General features: G+C 35.4%; 2 protein-coding genes across 3 annotated transcripts in view; one reads left to right on the top strand and one right to left on the bottom strand.

Annotated features, from left to right (window-relative positions):
• The window catches only part of LOC113677178 (vacuolar protein sorting-associated protein 53 homolog), a 32,143-nt gene that overhangs the window by 1,386 nt on the left and 15,084 nt on the right, over positions 1–15,673 (top strand). For both annotated transcript variants that reach the window (XM_089190742.1, XM_027193940.2), the window contains exons 2-17: positions 1,540–1,620; positions 1,984–2,033; positions 2,457–2,523; positions 4,506–4,592; positions 5,301–5,416; positions 6,092–6,211; positions 6,864–6,942; positions 7,330–7,400; positions 8,187–8,259; positions 8,647–8,789; positions 9,538–9,667; positions 10,193–10,225; positions 10,771–10,850; positions 11,259–11,504; positions 12,123–12,246; positions 12,601–12,683. In XM_089190742.1, coding sequence (XP_089046868.1) covers positions 1,540–1,620; positions 1,984–2,033; positions 2,457–2,523; positions 4,506–4,592; positions 5,301–5,416; positions 6,092–6,211; positions 6,864–6,942; positions 7,330–7,400; positions 8,187–8,259; positions 8,647–8,789; positions 9,538–9,667; positions 10,193–10,225; positions 10,771–10,850; positions 11,259–11,504; positions 12,123–12,246; positions 12,601–12,683 — 1,583 coding nt within the window. The remainder of the gene's footprint in view (positions 1–1,539; positions 1,621–1,983; positions 2,034–2,456; positions 2,524–4,505; positions 4,593–5,300; positions 5,417–6,091; positions 6,212–6,863; positions 6,943–7,329; positions 7,401–8,186; positions 8,260–8,646; positions 8,790–9,537; positions 9,668–10,192; positions 10,226–10,770; positions 10,851–11,258; positions 11,505–12,122; positions 12,247–12,600; positions 12,684–15,673) is intronic.
• Positions 13,122–15,058, bottom strand: LOC113677179 (melanocyte-stimulating hormone receptor-like). Its single transcript, XM_027193943.2, has one exon. It carries the CDS (start codon positions 14,424–14,426, stop codon positions 13,524–13,526), a length of 903 nt encoding a protein of 300 aa, XP_027049744.2. The 5' UTR covers positions 14,427–15,058; the 3' UTR covers positions 13,122–13,523.

The raw sequence follows: 15,673 nt of genomic DNA, 5'->3' as shown, positions 1-15,673 counted from the left end.
CTTAAATAAATGCAGGGCGTGAAATTGCGCCTAATACAGGCGCCAATGCGACTAAATTTTTCACTTTGGCGACCAAATCCTGAAAGTTAGTTGCCAAATTGGCGACTAGAACGTTTCATCATAACCTTACCAAGAGATATAGTGAATTAAAAAGATTTGCAAAGATAAATCCGCGGCAAACTTCCTCATTAAGTTTGTTTCTAAAACGTAGCACGTGCTTCTCGATCGATAACTAGACGCCATCTTGGATTTAGATGAGCCTGAACGTTGTATATCATCCATCCTAGTGGCCACTTTGTAGCACGTTAAAGATCTTTTCCCTAGCTTAATTTTGGAGGGTCTGTCTAGAACGCTGACAGCGTAAAGAAAGATTTTGTTTGTCTTTGAAAATGGCAACCAACTTTTTTTGAATTGGCTACCACTTTGAAGAATTTAGGAGCCAAGTGGCTATCAGAAAAAAAAGTTAATTTCACGCCCTGAAATGTGTTTTTTTTTTAATTTTACTGGTTATGATTACTTGGTAACTGGACTTCACTTCATCCAATTTGTAATCACTGGTATAATTACAGACTGAATTAGACTCCACTTGGTCCTATTGCCATTATTTCTTGAAAAGTATTTTGAGGTGTTATGAAATAAGTTAGATACAACAAGTGTCTAGGCCTTTGGTCAAAAACTTATCATTTTTTACAATGGGAAACCCATTAAGAATCAAATTTTCTTTATAAAAGCAATATACCATAATTTTTATTGATTTACCTGTGTAACAGTCTACTTCCTGCACCTCAAGCAACTCTTTCACTCCTCTCATGCTCTCAAAATGTTCTGCATGCTTTATATCCCCATAAACTTATACTGATGTATAAACCAATTGTTAATACTATTGATAATAATAATAATAATAATAATGATAATAATAAAAATGATGCTGATAATGGGAGTGAAGCAGTGGACATTTTTTGTATGAATATATGAAAATGATAACAGTCTTTATTACACCCATTTTGAAATCACTGGTGGCCCCTGTAATCTGATTGGCTCTAATTGGTGCGATTTATTCGTGAATCGCACCATTTTTAGCTTTAAATTGCATCTTTTTCCCAGCCAATGAGGAGGCTACACTAAAAACAAAACAATCAATCAGATTTCAAGACTTGTTTAAAGTAATCAATCAAATTGCAGGAAAATGAAAAAACAACAAGTATCATGTGGCAAATTTTACATTCATTGTTTCCAAACTCTTACTTTTTTCCCCCAAAAAATGGATGAATTTAATTTCAAACCAGCTTAGTACTGCATCAATAAAATATTTGAACTAACCAAGTCCTGTATTTGGGTGATTTAAAAATGGATGTAATAAAGTGGTAATTGAACCTCGTGTAGTGCAATTTTGGTCTGAAATCATACTTGTGATTTCAAATCAAACTCGCGCTGCATGCTCGTTCAATTTTCAAATCACACATATGATTTCAGCCCAAATTGCACTCCACTCAGTTCAATTACCATTATTACTTGGATTTTCTGTCTCTTTTTGGTTAGGTGTTTAAGAGTGATGATCCCCTTGACAGTAAAGATTTTAACCCAGTCGATTATATAAACTCAATTTTTCCAACTGAACAGGTTTGTTATTGCTGTCTTTAACATCCTAGATAGATGTTCAGTGTAGTTTCTTTAATAGTGATAATTCTTTACAGTTCATAAAGGTCCAGGTAAATCTGGAAAGTCCTGGAAAAAGACAAAGGGTTTTGGAAAGTCCTGGAAATCTGCATTAATCAAGCGATTATGTTTTCAGAATTTACATCACATGAAATGTATGTAGACTGTTTGGAGAATTTATTTCAAAATCTTGGCAATGAAAGGGTTTAAGGTGAAATTTGGATTCTTGGAAGTGCTGGAAATGTCCTCAAAATTTGTTTCTGAAAAAGGGTATACATGTAGTGTTAATCAAGTTTTGTGTAGTATTTATTTTATTTTTCATTCTAGTCCCTTGCCAATATAGATGATGTTGTTAATAAGATGAGACTAAGAATCAGGTAGGGCCACATGAAAAGCTCAGGGTACTTTTTAATGTTTATTATTTGCAAATGCTGTACAAACTTTCTTATATTTTGTATTGTTGTGGATTTGGTTTGGTTTAAGGAACACGACTCTGAAATTTTATTCATTGATGTGGGTTGTTGATTGGTTTGGATTCAATAAGATACATACCATCTAACCCTTTCACCCCCATGAATGAGTGAATTTCTACATAGCTGCCAGTCAAAAGTTGCAAAATTGGTGACTTGCATCGGAAATTTGGCGGCCACAGTTTGTTTCTCCTTGTGAAGGGGTCAACCAAACTTGTTGCAACTTGGAATGCTAATGCTATTCACAATGTTCTTGTGTATAGAGAGTTAATGTAATGATTTTGTCTTCTGTAATTGGTAAGTTTATGAATATGACTTTGTGATTATCAGGGGTCTTGATGAAGAAATTAGAACAGTTGTCCGAGGACAGACTAACATTGGCCATGAAGGAAGACAAGTAAGAAACAGTAATATTTAGATCTACAGATGATATTAATCAACCAAGATTCCTTATATGATCTGATTGGTTTGAATTGTGTTGGTAAATGGTATATGTACCAGTCAATTCAAAGTTGCTTATTGACTTGAAAGTTTCTCTGAATTCGCTTAACAATTTCTCAAATGTTTTTTAATGCCTCAAAACTAGACTTAGCCTTCATCCTCCAAGCTCTTCGATCAGAACCAAATATTGAAAATAAAGGATTGAATTTAGAGCACCTTCCTCGTACTTTTGAGCAGTGCCATATTTTGTAAATTTACCAACCCTTGAAGGTGTTACATGGTAAGAAAGTGACAAGGGTCTAATTTTTCACTGAGGGCTCACATCTGAACCAAACATTAGGCTCATGAGAATGAAAGACTTGATCACAAAGAGAGAGTTACAGGAATAGAATCTTTGTAGTTATGTAGCTCTTTTGTTACACACCTGAGAGGCTGGGAGGTTATGCGAAACAGTTTGTGAATAATTTGCCTTTGGCTTGCTATGGAAGAGCTTTTTTTTTCCCTTATGGATATCCCATGTAGATAATAGGGACTTTAAGCAGTTGGGAGAGCAACGTCAAGGAAGATGTTGATCAAGGAGATGAATTTATATTTTTACATTTAGTTAGAATTTCGCAAATGGCTAAATGTATTTGCTGTCTCGTACAACACTACACCTCTTTTTTTCAAAATGGAATTTTAAATAATTTGCGGTCTGGGGCTTCCGTTCGCAGACAGTGCAAATTTTGTATTATAATTGTTTTGTAGAGGACAGCTGGTAAATATAAAAAGTTTTAAAATGCAAATGCTAAGCTATTGTTGTGCTCGCTAGATCTTTTCTTTTGCCACATCCTTGGTGCTGTTGTCGTTGATTTGCTTAAGGTCTCTTATCACAGATGAGAATGAGGTATCACTGAGTAAAGCTGTGTGTTATCGAAAGAGTACATTAATTTTTTTATGCTACTGATGCTGTGTAAATCAACCATCCTTTAAAAGGTATAAATGCGAAAGAAAGCGAAATGGTCATCAATAATTATGCCATGTGATTGGTGGCATAAAGTCATTTAGTTGACTTCATCAAAATTACATGTGGAAGATTGTCAGAGTAGTTCAGAATGTTTTGTCCTTGCATATGATAATTATTAGAGAACACAATTTGCTTACAGCTGAGTGATTTCCACAAATTAATATGTGTCCTTTACTGTTACATATTTTTGTGGGAACTTAACTTGGCAAAAATGGAATGAACATGTTTTGTGGCAATTTATATTTGCAATTTGGCTACGAATGTGTCTTAAAAGGAACTAAATTGTGTGAAAATTGTCAAAACACTGATCTGCATTAACAGACAGGTAGTCTCAAAATGACCACAATGGATATGAATTTTCCATAACAATAATTTCCAATGACAGTGAACAAAACCGTATCATTATTATTATACTGATAGGAAAGGATTGTTTGAAAACTAGGCATGGTGTATCTTACAAGAACTGCAGCAAGATGTTGAGTTTGATTTAGAGGAAGGATTTAGAAGCTGAAATTGAAATTTAAAAAAAGACATGGACAAGATGATGATGTAATAAACTGATATTGACATTGGTTAAAGAATCAAACAGCAGGGAGCAAACTTTGTATGATTATTTTTTTTGCGAAAACCTTTTACATGGGTCTTTAATGTCGTGATTTTGACAACTGCAAAAATTAAGTCCTGTGAAAATAAAGTAACAATAAGGTATTCAAAGATGAATCGAAGCCGCTCCACAAATTTTTCAACTTTTTACTTGCTTGGATTTGGAGTCCTCTTTTTGACAATAAAGCTGCCAATTTACTTGAATTATGCATATCAGTCGCTGAAGCCGTTCAAAATGCCAACCACATTCGTAATTGCATGACATAACTCACACCCCTTAATTACTTGTTCAGCAACCTTTGACAGGATATTTTTTTTTCTTATACCAGGCACTTGATGAAGCTCAACAAGCAATTCAACAGTTGTTTGCAAAAATAATCGACATCAAAGAAAAAGCTGATAAATCAGAACAAATGGTGAGCTGATCATTATCTTCCTCCACCTCCCCCTCCGCCCCTGCATATCATATTATACATTGTAGTGCCAGATGGAGCGATTTCCACTTTGCCAGCCAAGTCTTTGTATTGTATTCTTGTGCGAGTACTATTTGGTTCAGTTAGAGACAAATACGTGTAACAAGTGTAGAGTAAAGAACTTAGGAGAATTGGTTGTTCTGTTGAAGAACAGCTGCAGTATTTACTCTATGTTGGTGTTTTACTATTTAATTGTAAAAGAGTCTTATTAAAGAATCAAAAGAAGAGAGACTGATGTTAATTTTGTTAGTATGGTATCTTATCCTTTGTTGTATCTATCACAACCTAAATTTCCAAGTTAGTAAGCAAGTAAAACTTTATTTAGACAGGGTAGCCCATTCAGCTCAAAGGCTGGTATTCATAGGAGCCTTGTATCAAAATACAAATATGATTACATTATATTAAAACTAACAATACATTTAAAATTTAATTTCTATCAAGTTACTAGAAGGATATCTAAAAATTGAAACTGCATAAAAGACTTTTGCTCGGTGTGTCAATGTCGTTTAACTAAAGCAAAAACCAAACTTGGCATTATAAATTTGTATTTCATTGTCTTTGTGTTCATGTTCCTATCCCTGAATGCTATCATTGATGATACTTTAAAAATGTACATAGCTACAACTTTGCCATAAAATGACTGTTTTTTAGGTGAAAGAAATCACAAGAGATATCAAGCAGCTGGATCATGCAAAGCGACATTTGACAAGCTCCATTACTACTCTTAATCACCTCCATATGCTTGTTGGTGGAGTTGACTCTCTTGTGTAAGTTAATTGATTTGATCAAACTTACACAGGATATAATTTGTCAGTAGCTGGTTGGTTCCTCCTGGAATACTCTGTATCATCTCAAGTTTTCCAGATTTGACAGATTGTCCTCAATCCCAAAAATAAAATGCTGCAAAGATTTAACACTTTCAGTTCTGCATACAGCTTCCTGTGTCTGTGTCAGCAGGTCAAGAGAGAATTTACATCTATTTCAGGGAGAAGGTTACTTGTAAAGAAATGTTCAGCAGGACATTAATGAAATAAAAACCAAACCCTTTAGAAATTTGTACTGCTGTCTACTCTACAATTGTTATGATGTTTCTTCAGAGAATTTATTATTGGATCAACTGGTACTCCCCTTATTGATATTTTTTCAGTTCTTACTGCTTGTCTGCTTGATATTGTATAGTTCTTGAAAGGAGAAATTCTGTCTTGGTCACTCATGGGAGTTTAAGGGTTAAGGTGGAAATTCAGCAACTTACCACACCAAGATTTATGTGGGTTAAAAATTCTGATGTATGGAGTTCAGCATGGAAACAAGGCTCGTGCAGGATATTCTTTATAACTTCAGAAAATCTACTACCTTGTTTAGTTTGGATGATGTATACTGTAAGGTCCATGTGACATTATTAAGTTGGAAGAGGAAGTTTATAGTAGTTTTTTATATCCTAGGACTTTGACCAGAAAGAGACAGTATGGAGAGGTAGCCAATCTGTTACAAGGAGTTGTCAATGTTTTGGAACATTTCAAAAAGTACTTTGGGATTGCACAAATACGGGAACTGGCAGACAAGTAAGTGAGAGACAAAGAGAGAACGTTGCTACAGATGGTTGGTTGCAAGTACCTTGAGAGATTGCATTTTCCCAACATAGAATTTATTTTTAATATATTATGAAAAAGCAAAATGTCGTGAATGGCGGTCTCATATATGCATCTGTCCTCATAATGAATCTTAAGTAAAACTATTCAAAATGTGTCTATAATTCAGCTTATTATCTAATTTAGTATGAATTTCAGATCATTTATTTTAATTTAAACTGTTTTGATGTGATTCCCCTGTTGCAATAGGTACATCATCATAATCCTTAAATGAAGGAAATCCTGTAGTATGAAATTATTTTGACCTGAATTAAATTCAAACTTACTGTTACATGTTATGTGTTTTAGTTTAAAGTGTTTTCAGGCTGAATTGATCACAAAATAGTTTCATTTAACATTATTTTTCTTTGTTTAGGGACCAAGGTAATTTGGTAATGAAACAAAAGAATAATGTTGAATCAGACAGGAAAAAATACTGTATTATTTTGACCAGACATTTGTTTAGGGTTACAACATATCTGTCAGTGCATACTCAATTGTAGTACCAATGCATCAAACTCCCATGGCAAATAATGGGTTTGTGGACCTTTTGTGATCTTTCTAATTGTGTAACTCTTAATTTTAGGGTGAAAAAAATGCAAAGTGAACTTGGTACTCAGATATTGGCAGATTTTGAAGAGGTCTTATCTGTGAAAGGGATTAAGGTATGTATATTAACCTTTTAGTAATGTGTAACATCAGAATTTTGTTCCATTCCCTTTCTATGTCAAAAATGTATCATTACTGCTTTTAATTCTCACAAGTGGTTATTCCTAGTATTTTCTTTGTATACATGTGGCATCAGTAATGTTTATAAATTAAAACAGGTGTTACTAATTGACAAAGGGACAAATAGAACTTCACACGTCTAGTGTTATTAAAGTTATGTCGGATGAACAAGTCTGTAGTCAAAAAATTCAGTTTTTGATGGGCATTGGAACCAAACCAGGCAGATACTGGTGTGGTACTTGTACTGCATTAATAAGTAACTGCTATAGTTGATAAGCATTTTAGTAAACCTGAACAAATTTTTCAATTGTAATTGTCGGCAGCCGCCATCAGGACCTAATTCACAATTAGCTGAGGCTTGTCAAGTGGTAAATGTGTTGGATCCTAAAGTAAAGTAAGTGACCTTTTTTTAAATATAATCAAAACTATAACAAAATTTTAGAATATTCACCAGCTCAATTTGAATGCAAATAGGACAGTGAATGCACCATGCTTGTAAGTAGACAGAGTAATAGGACAGAAAACATGTCATGCCTTTGTAAGTGGACATTACATGTCATGTGTGCACTCTGCTGTCAGGCATTTTGCCAAGTTAACTGTTGTTGTTTTTTTTATGAAAATATGTAACCAATGTCTAGTTTCTTCCTCAAATTTTGTCAAAGTTTTGATTGATTGGTAACAGGTCTTGGTGTTGCCCAGTTCTGTCAGTATAATCATACTCATGATTAACAATTGGACTCCAGTTCTGTGGTTGTTTGATTTTTTAAACACTCTTGTGATTACAGACCAAATTAGACACCACAAAGTCCTATTACCATTATTAATTGAAAAAATTTGTGATGAAAAATCATTTAAGTTTTCTTGTTGGTAAAATTTAAAAAATGAAATTGAAATAAAAAATTGAACAGTTAAATAGAAAAAAATAAAGAAGGAGTTCTTTATGATTGCCTGTCTGCAGAAGAGTGCAGAATCAGAAGTTTTGTTGTTTTAAAAAATTAAACACTGATCATTACCTTCATACATTATGTGAAAAGAAAACAAATGCTTATTTAAGTGAGCAGAGTTTTAGTGAAAACTTACAAGGTAGCTCCCATTTTTGTTTCTAGATATTTTGATACTCCAATTTCACTTTTGATCATATTGTGATATCCGATTGACTTGATTATTAATCACTTCACAGAAATGAGTTGCTCTCCTGGTTTGTCAAACTCCAATTAGCAGAGTATCAACAGCTTTTCAATGAGTCATTTGAGGTACACAGTAACAGCCTTAGGTTTTTATTTTGGTAACTTCTAGAAGTGATTAGCCTGTAACTTCTCTCTATAATAGTGTTATTAATAATGTTATTAAGCAGGGTATGAGAATACTTAAAATTATCAGGTGCATTTGTTATCTTGAATATAACACCAAACCTTTATAACTAATCAACAAAGGAATGTGCAGCAGCTAGAGAGAAGAATTAACAGTCAGATCTTGGGAGTTAAGGGGTTAAAATGAAAATGTGAATCCCATGTTGACTTTTGTTAGTCATCCCTTGGTGTTTTTAGAATATGTGTTCATTTGCATTTGAATTTACTTTACAACTCATTGAACTGAAATTATCCTCTGACCTATTCTCATGTTTTTGTTTCTGCACCCAGGTTTCTTGGCTTGATAAAATTGACCGCCGGTATTCCTGGTTGAAGAGAGCTCTTGTGAAGTTTGACGAAGACTTTCAAGGGACATTTCCGCTTGAATGGCATGTGGAGGAGAGAATCAGTGAAGAATTTTGTAAAATAACCAAGTATGACTGAACAAACATTACATTATCCCACCCTTAGTGATAGAGCACATTTCAATTGAGTTTTGGAAAACTGAAACCAAGACATGTGGCCAATCACATGTAACGAAAATAATATTAAAATGAGCTAATGAGAATTGAGGTAAAGGTAAACAGACTGGTCAAACATGTGTACCAAAGTCAGGGTGGTTTTGGCTTTGAATGTGTTTGTTTGGGAGGATGGTGTAAGTTTTATGGACTAACCACAGAGCAAAGTAAGGCAAGACCATTGTAAGCCTTGATTACTTCCCATGCCCAATGGAAAATTGTTCCAAAATTTAAATTAAATGTGTGTGGATGTTCATTAATTTATTCCTCTACAGTAAAATTATTTTAGGGATATAAGAAAATCTGTACTTTTTCCACTGACAGGCATCTTTGGAAAAGTTCTTTATTTAAAAATGTGTGTCATCTCCTAATGAAATTTTTTACTCCAAATTTTTTAAGGAATGTGTTACTTTATAAAGGTAATGCTACAAAAGCTCTCTTAATGCCAAAAAAATACTGATTTATTACACTGCAGTGTTATATTTTATAGGTCACAGAATGATAACCATGAATTGTGTGTAATTACCAGTAGATAGTAATATCCTCATCAAATTGTTAGATTTATAAAGAATGAGATATCTTGAATGGTAGTGGTTTATTGCTATGGTGTATATATTTGAGAAGAAGTAAGTTTTTTACTTTGATGTACTTTGTTGACCCACAGAAAAGATTTGTCAAAAATTATGACAGCAAGAGTTCAAGAACTTGATGTCAAGCTGCTTTTGTTTGCCATCCAAAGAACAACAACCTTTGAAAGTTTATTGGCTCAGAGGTTTGTTCAGCATGGCTATGAGGTAACAAAATTTACTGCCATTGACACTGTTGAACAGTTTTATTATTGGTTTAATGCATTGTACTTGATTCATTTCTCCTTTGTGATTGCTACGTTTTTGCTTCCCTGTCACAAATATGTGATATCTTCCTTTTTAAGTGTAAATTTACCATCTTTCTTAATTTATAAAAGACAAGAAAAAATGTATGAAGAGTTTGTTCATAGGATGCAGGTTGCAGGTTGTTTTTCGCATGTTAACCTAGGATATATTTGGCCAGAGGAATTCACTGTGGCCTAGTTGGTCTAAAGTTAAACCACAAATTAAATCAGATGTGACTGATTTTCGAAAGCAATGATGCTAACAACCACATTATCAGCTGATGTTTGCATAGAAACTTGGAATTTACTCCCAGAGACTTTGAGTGAGAGAAAGGTGTTAGATAAGGAATTGACTGCAAATGCTTTTTTACATTGTATGAACCAACAATAAACTTTACGGAGGTTTTTTTTTCCTATTTTACAGTCTCTTCTCCATTTTGTTTTTTAGGAGAAAGGAGAATCAAAGGAGAAAGGAGACAAGGTTTGTATCATGATTCCAAAATGATATAAAAATTATGTAGGTGTTGATGTGACATTTGAACAACTCATAAATTTCTAAGATGGTACACAATTTATTTTTAAGTTAGCCAAGTAGCCTGTAACTGGTTTTCCTTTATTCTGGAGCAAGAATTGTTGGTGAACTAAGTACTATAACTAGCTGCTGAAAATTCCAAAATCTACCTAATTTTGTTCCTTTTTGACCATTTTCCCTTGAGAATCATTTTCAAATGATTAGAGAATATTTTTTTGGTGGCAAATCATTGTGAGTTGTGTCTTGACAATAACAAAAACCTACATAGTTTTTACACAGAAAGTCCTTGGTGTCCAGAATTGTTCCCCTGAATTAGTTAGCCAGAGATTTTTCAGTTCTAGCAATTGGAGATCACTGAAATGTGCTCTTTGTTCATTCATTAAAGAATCCTTGTTGTTTGCCTTTCAGACAAATTAAGTGCCCACGTAATCAGACTGCAGCTAAATGCAAAGATTGAAAAAAATGTTGTATTCTGTACTTTTTTCCTCTTTCAGCCAAAACAGTCCAAGTTCTTAGGAATTATCTCAAGATGTTTTGAGCCACATCTTCATATTTATATAGAATCACAAGACAAGTAAGTATGATTGTTAAGATTATTGTATGGGAAAATCTTCAGTCACTAGTTTGGACAAGCCTTGGAAACCTTCCTTGTCTTAACTGTCGTCCCTTCATAAAGGGTTTGAAACTAAGGATTATTAAACACAAAGCCAAAATGATCACAATGGCCAGTTAGGACAAAGGAAACGATCGACGGAGCTTAGGAGAACTCAACGTGACAAGCTAACTGGTTGGGTAGCAGCGCGGGAAAACGCCGCCTGACAAAAGCGTAATTGGTGTTGGTTTTAGATCGGATTGGTGAAGAAAGTGGTGCGAACTTTTTTTCTTATTTAGACCAATTACAAAGCGCAGAGATGCAAAACCAATACAATTCTGACTATTTTTTAGACTAGGAGAACTGAACACTACTCTCATTCCTCAACAGAAACCTATCAGAATTGATGGACAGGTTTGTTCAAGATTTCAAGTCTCAGGGAATCCCCATGGTAGAAGGTGATGGAAGTAATGTCGTATTTCCCAGCGCTGGTGAACTATTTGTGTTCTACAAAAAGTGCATGGTACAGTGCTCACAGCTGAGCACCGGGCCCCCGCTGCTCTCGCTCACTGCGGCATTCCAGAAGTTTCTCAGAGAGTATGCTACCAGAGTACTCAATAACCATCTCCCTGTAAAGTGAGTGTTGTTCTGGGTTGTCAAAGTTAAAACTTTTATTATTTGATATATTTTGGTGTAGTAGCTTTGGAAAAAAGGGAAGACCAACGCATTTAGCAAGGTGTCTTCGGAGTTACATGTATTATGGTATATAATTTTATTGACGGAAATGGTTGCATTTTTAAATGTTATATGTTGATTTTAAGCACAAATGGCTCAATTACACCAAAAGAAATTGATGAATTTCAGTGATTGATTCCGAAAAGCTAATCGTTAAAGTTTAATTGGCTGTTGTAGGTTCAAACTGGCTGATTTCACTTGTCCGATTACCAGCATCTTGCAATCGTTTATAAAATCTTCAAAATTAACCTCAAACGTGAAAAGATAAAGCAATTTTATGTCGAAAGTAACGTGTCTTTGCATAAGTATTGATGTACTGACTCTGCTACTTTTAGTGATCTGGTCACTCGTTTTTTCAGTTCTTATTGGTTCTTGGTTGTGAAATCTACCTTTACTCTGCTTGTTTGTTGTTATAACGTTTGCTTTGTGTTATGATACTCGATCGAAGAGTAATCTTAGTTAAAAAAAAATAATAAAAAGTGTTTCTTATAATAAATGCTCTTTGCTCTCCCTCCTTAGGAGCACAGGTGGCTTGGCTAGCATCTTGAAGGATTCTGGTGAAGTGAAATTCAGCAAAGAAGAGCAAAGTTTGACTTGTTGTATTCTTTGTACAGCTGATTATTGTCTGGAAACAACTCAACAGGTGAAATTCTGTCTCTATTTTAGATAATACCGCGACTATCCCCAGATACTCCAAGGGTTCATCTTCATTAAATATTTTTCAGCTTTAAAAAGTCACTCTCTCTTTCTTAACTACTCTGCTCTTTTGTCTTAAATGGGTGACTAGTACCTGCATTGTATCATAGATTTTGTAGAGCTGAGGTGTTTTATGCTTCTCCAAGATTCAGTTTGGTTTTTCATCTCATCGGTTGTGTAAAGGGCGAGTACTTACCTTTCAGTAGCAACAACTTTCGGCCAGGGTGTAAACTCAAAGCCCTCTCGGATTCTTTCAACACCATCTAGTACTTGATTCAAATGCATTTTCCATTCTCTATAGTTAGAGGAGAAGTTAAAGGAGAAAGTTGATCCTGAATTGGCGGAGAAAATTGACCTCAATGGGGAACAAGATGTATTCCATAGGTTAGTGGCCTAAAATTTTTACACCTGATTTTCAGACCTGTTTGAATTGTTCATTTTCACAAATCTAAATTGCTCTCGAGCCAAGTAGCACATCGTCCGGATAACTTGGACGTAATGGTAACCGTCAATTGCCTGAATGCGATGTAATGAATCCACAAGACGAACACTGTACTTTTGTGTTAGAAAATTGGGGGTGGAAGACACTTCAAGCCACTTCCTTTCATCTTTCTGATGTACTGTTACTGACTTTTTGCGCGCTCTTTGTTGCGCGAAAAGAAAGAGGCTGAATACTGCTTGAGGAAAAGGGGTTTAAAGTAACGTCATTTCTTGAAAACGCAGCAATCAATAAGCCTTGTGAAGTTTTTTGGCAATGTTCAAACCAATCCAAAAGAACATACAGCGGAAAGTAAATTTGTTTGGTTTTTGCAATCCTTGTTTTTTTTGTTATGAGACTCGAGGATTTGAGTTACCACTCGAAGTTGATTTGTGCAAGGGTCAACATGAGAGTAGAATGTCATATTTGACAGCAGTTTTATTGTACTAAAGTACCTTCATCAGTAAGTGTTTACGGAAGATTCTGAATATCCGACGGCCTCTGGGTTCCAGAAAAAGAGGCCGTCCAAAGCAGTCTTGGAGGAGCGCACTGTCCAAGACGAAAAAAATAACATCACTTGAGGAACAGCCGGAAACAGATTCCTTTGGAGATCCACGATCCACGCCCTATGCTCCCCAGCGGCAGCGAGGATGGTCTAATCTCTTATTGTACTTAGGGCCTGTTTCTATACCACACTCCTCCAAACCTTTTGCATCTCAACCAAGTATTGATCCACAGTGTTCTTTTTAACAACTGTGTAGCTGTTGGATCGTATCCTTCACTGCTTTTCTCACTTCTCTGATCTTCCAGCAGTACAGGATCGGGTTTAGAGTTGAGTTTAAGTGGACTAGAGCGGACGAAACCAAATAGCACGCTAAAGTGTTTATTTTCATTCCAGCCACAATGCCATAAGGGGCATAGCAGGCAAATAACGTTAGCTGCACCCACAAAATGCTGGACACTGTTTTTCTGTACCTTGCTATGTTCACTGCAAATCCTACCACGTATGGTTGTCCATGAGTGGAGTCCTTTTGTATTTGAGTTTGATGCTTTCTTAGGGTCAGGTAAATTTTTGCATAAGAGGATATCGAAGTAATCAGTGAAAGCACTGTCATGACTGAGGTCACTTTGTTGAAGACATCCGCTTTCCACAACCCAATCATGGCAATTGTAGCCATCATAATCCAAATACAGGTTATGACAAAGCGAGCTCGCCTAAGTGTTACAAAAGTTCTGTATCTCAATCCCAACAACAGCGCAAGAAGTCTGTCCACACTTATCACAGTCGTTGTTAACAAAGATACTCCGCACAAAATTGTACTTGACGTCGCACAGATCTTACCAGTGTAATACGAAACATTCTCGTTCATCTCCATTGCATAAGACATGATAGACGTTGTATAGAGTGGCTGCACTATAAGGCCAACACAGAGGTCGGTAGCTGCCAGGCATCGAAAGAATAGTTTTGTTGGAGGATAGATGGACGACACTCGATAAAGAGCGCTGAGAATCACAAAGTTACCGACAGATGAAGAGATAGCGAGAAAAATACTCAAGCCCGCGAAAATTTCAACCAACTTTGCTTGAGATGCATTAATAGCATCGTTGAATGTTCTGGTAGTGTTTCCCTCTATATTAGAGTCTGCCATTGTTCGTAGGAAGTGAACGAATGAGTTTTTCCGCCTTAAGGGCTAGAATTAAATCGTTATGCCATTGATAGACAACCTAATCTTTAGACATTTTTGCCTCTTTTTTTGTTTAATTAATAAAGTCTTTTTAGTTGAAAGGTGATGGACATGTCATTTGCCTAAGACAGTTTGTTGTAATAGCTGTTGCGATTTTTAGTGAACTTTTTTTTAAATCGAACTATACAATAGCTATACGAGGGAATAGTTAATTTTAGGTCAATTTGTATAGTTTTCCAATTGTTAGTGCTCACTGCAAATTTACAGAACTGCGAATCTTTCCGTGCTGCCTAAATAATGGACACACGATAAACGAAAGTGATTACCAATCACCTTATGCTAAACTTTTTGAAACCTAAGATCAACTTTCAAAAGATGACTAACGAGTAATTTATACAATAAAAACTGCCAAATTCGTGTGCAAAAATACTTCGTGGCTGCTATGAAACCGCATTTCGTCTCGGCTATGAAGTGTAGATTTAACGACTGTCGGAAGTAGTTCATTTTTGCGGTATGACATCGTGACTCGTGACATAGCCCCCCTTAATTATGCTTTTATGTTTGAACAAACATTATATTACTAAGAAAAGTAATCTTAAGAAACGTCGCCATTGTAAACTATGGCAATATATTTTAAGTTGAAAAATAATTAAAGACGGAAGCTTGCGCAACAAAAGGAGATTATATTTTCACTCTTTTTACAGACGTTTGTTTGGCGATGTTGAAATATATTGTGTTGATGAATTTACACCGTTGTATCTGCTCACCAGTCACACACAACTGTTCATGCATGGTTGTATTTTAGTGTACTATTTTCTTGTTGGCAGTCGTGAAAAAATGTTGGAATTTTGGGGACGATATACTGCAGAAAAAACCGGAGACAAGCATCTCTCGTCGGGGATTAGAAATCAATATATGACCAAAATTATTTCGCAATCATTCTTAATATTTACACCGTAGGAAAGTATGTCGTCAACATACCGGAAGTGATTAAGTGTCGCGTTTCCAGAAATTTTCAAAGCGGTGGCAACTTTCGCGGGCATGTTGGGGGCGCAAAGTATGATTGGGAGGGAAGGTGTGAGAGATGAAGAGTGTTCTCGTCCGCCTTACCATCACCCCTATCTCCCCACTATAGAAACGCGGACGTTTTGGAGACGACTGGGCATGAGTCAGAATGATTCGTCATTTTCTCATAAATTCATTTGTCCCAA

This window comes from Pocillopora damicornis, chromosome 12, assembly GCF_964200805.1.
Source record: "Pocillopora damicornis chromosome 12, jaPocDami1.2, whole genome shotgun sequence".
Classification (NCBI taxonomy): domain Eukaryota; kingdom Metazoa; phylum Cnidaria; class Anthozoa; order Scleractinia; family Pocilloporidae; genus Pocillopora; species Pocillopora damicornis.
Note: the sequence above shows the minus strand (reverse complement) of the source record. Positions and strands in the feature narration are given on the sequence as shown.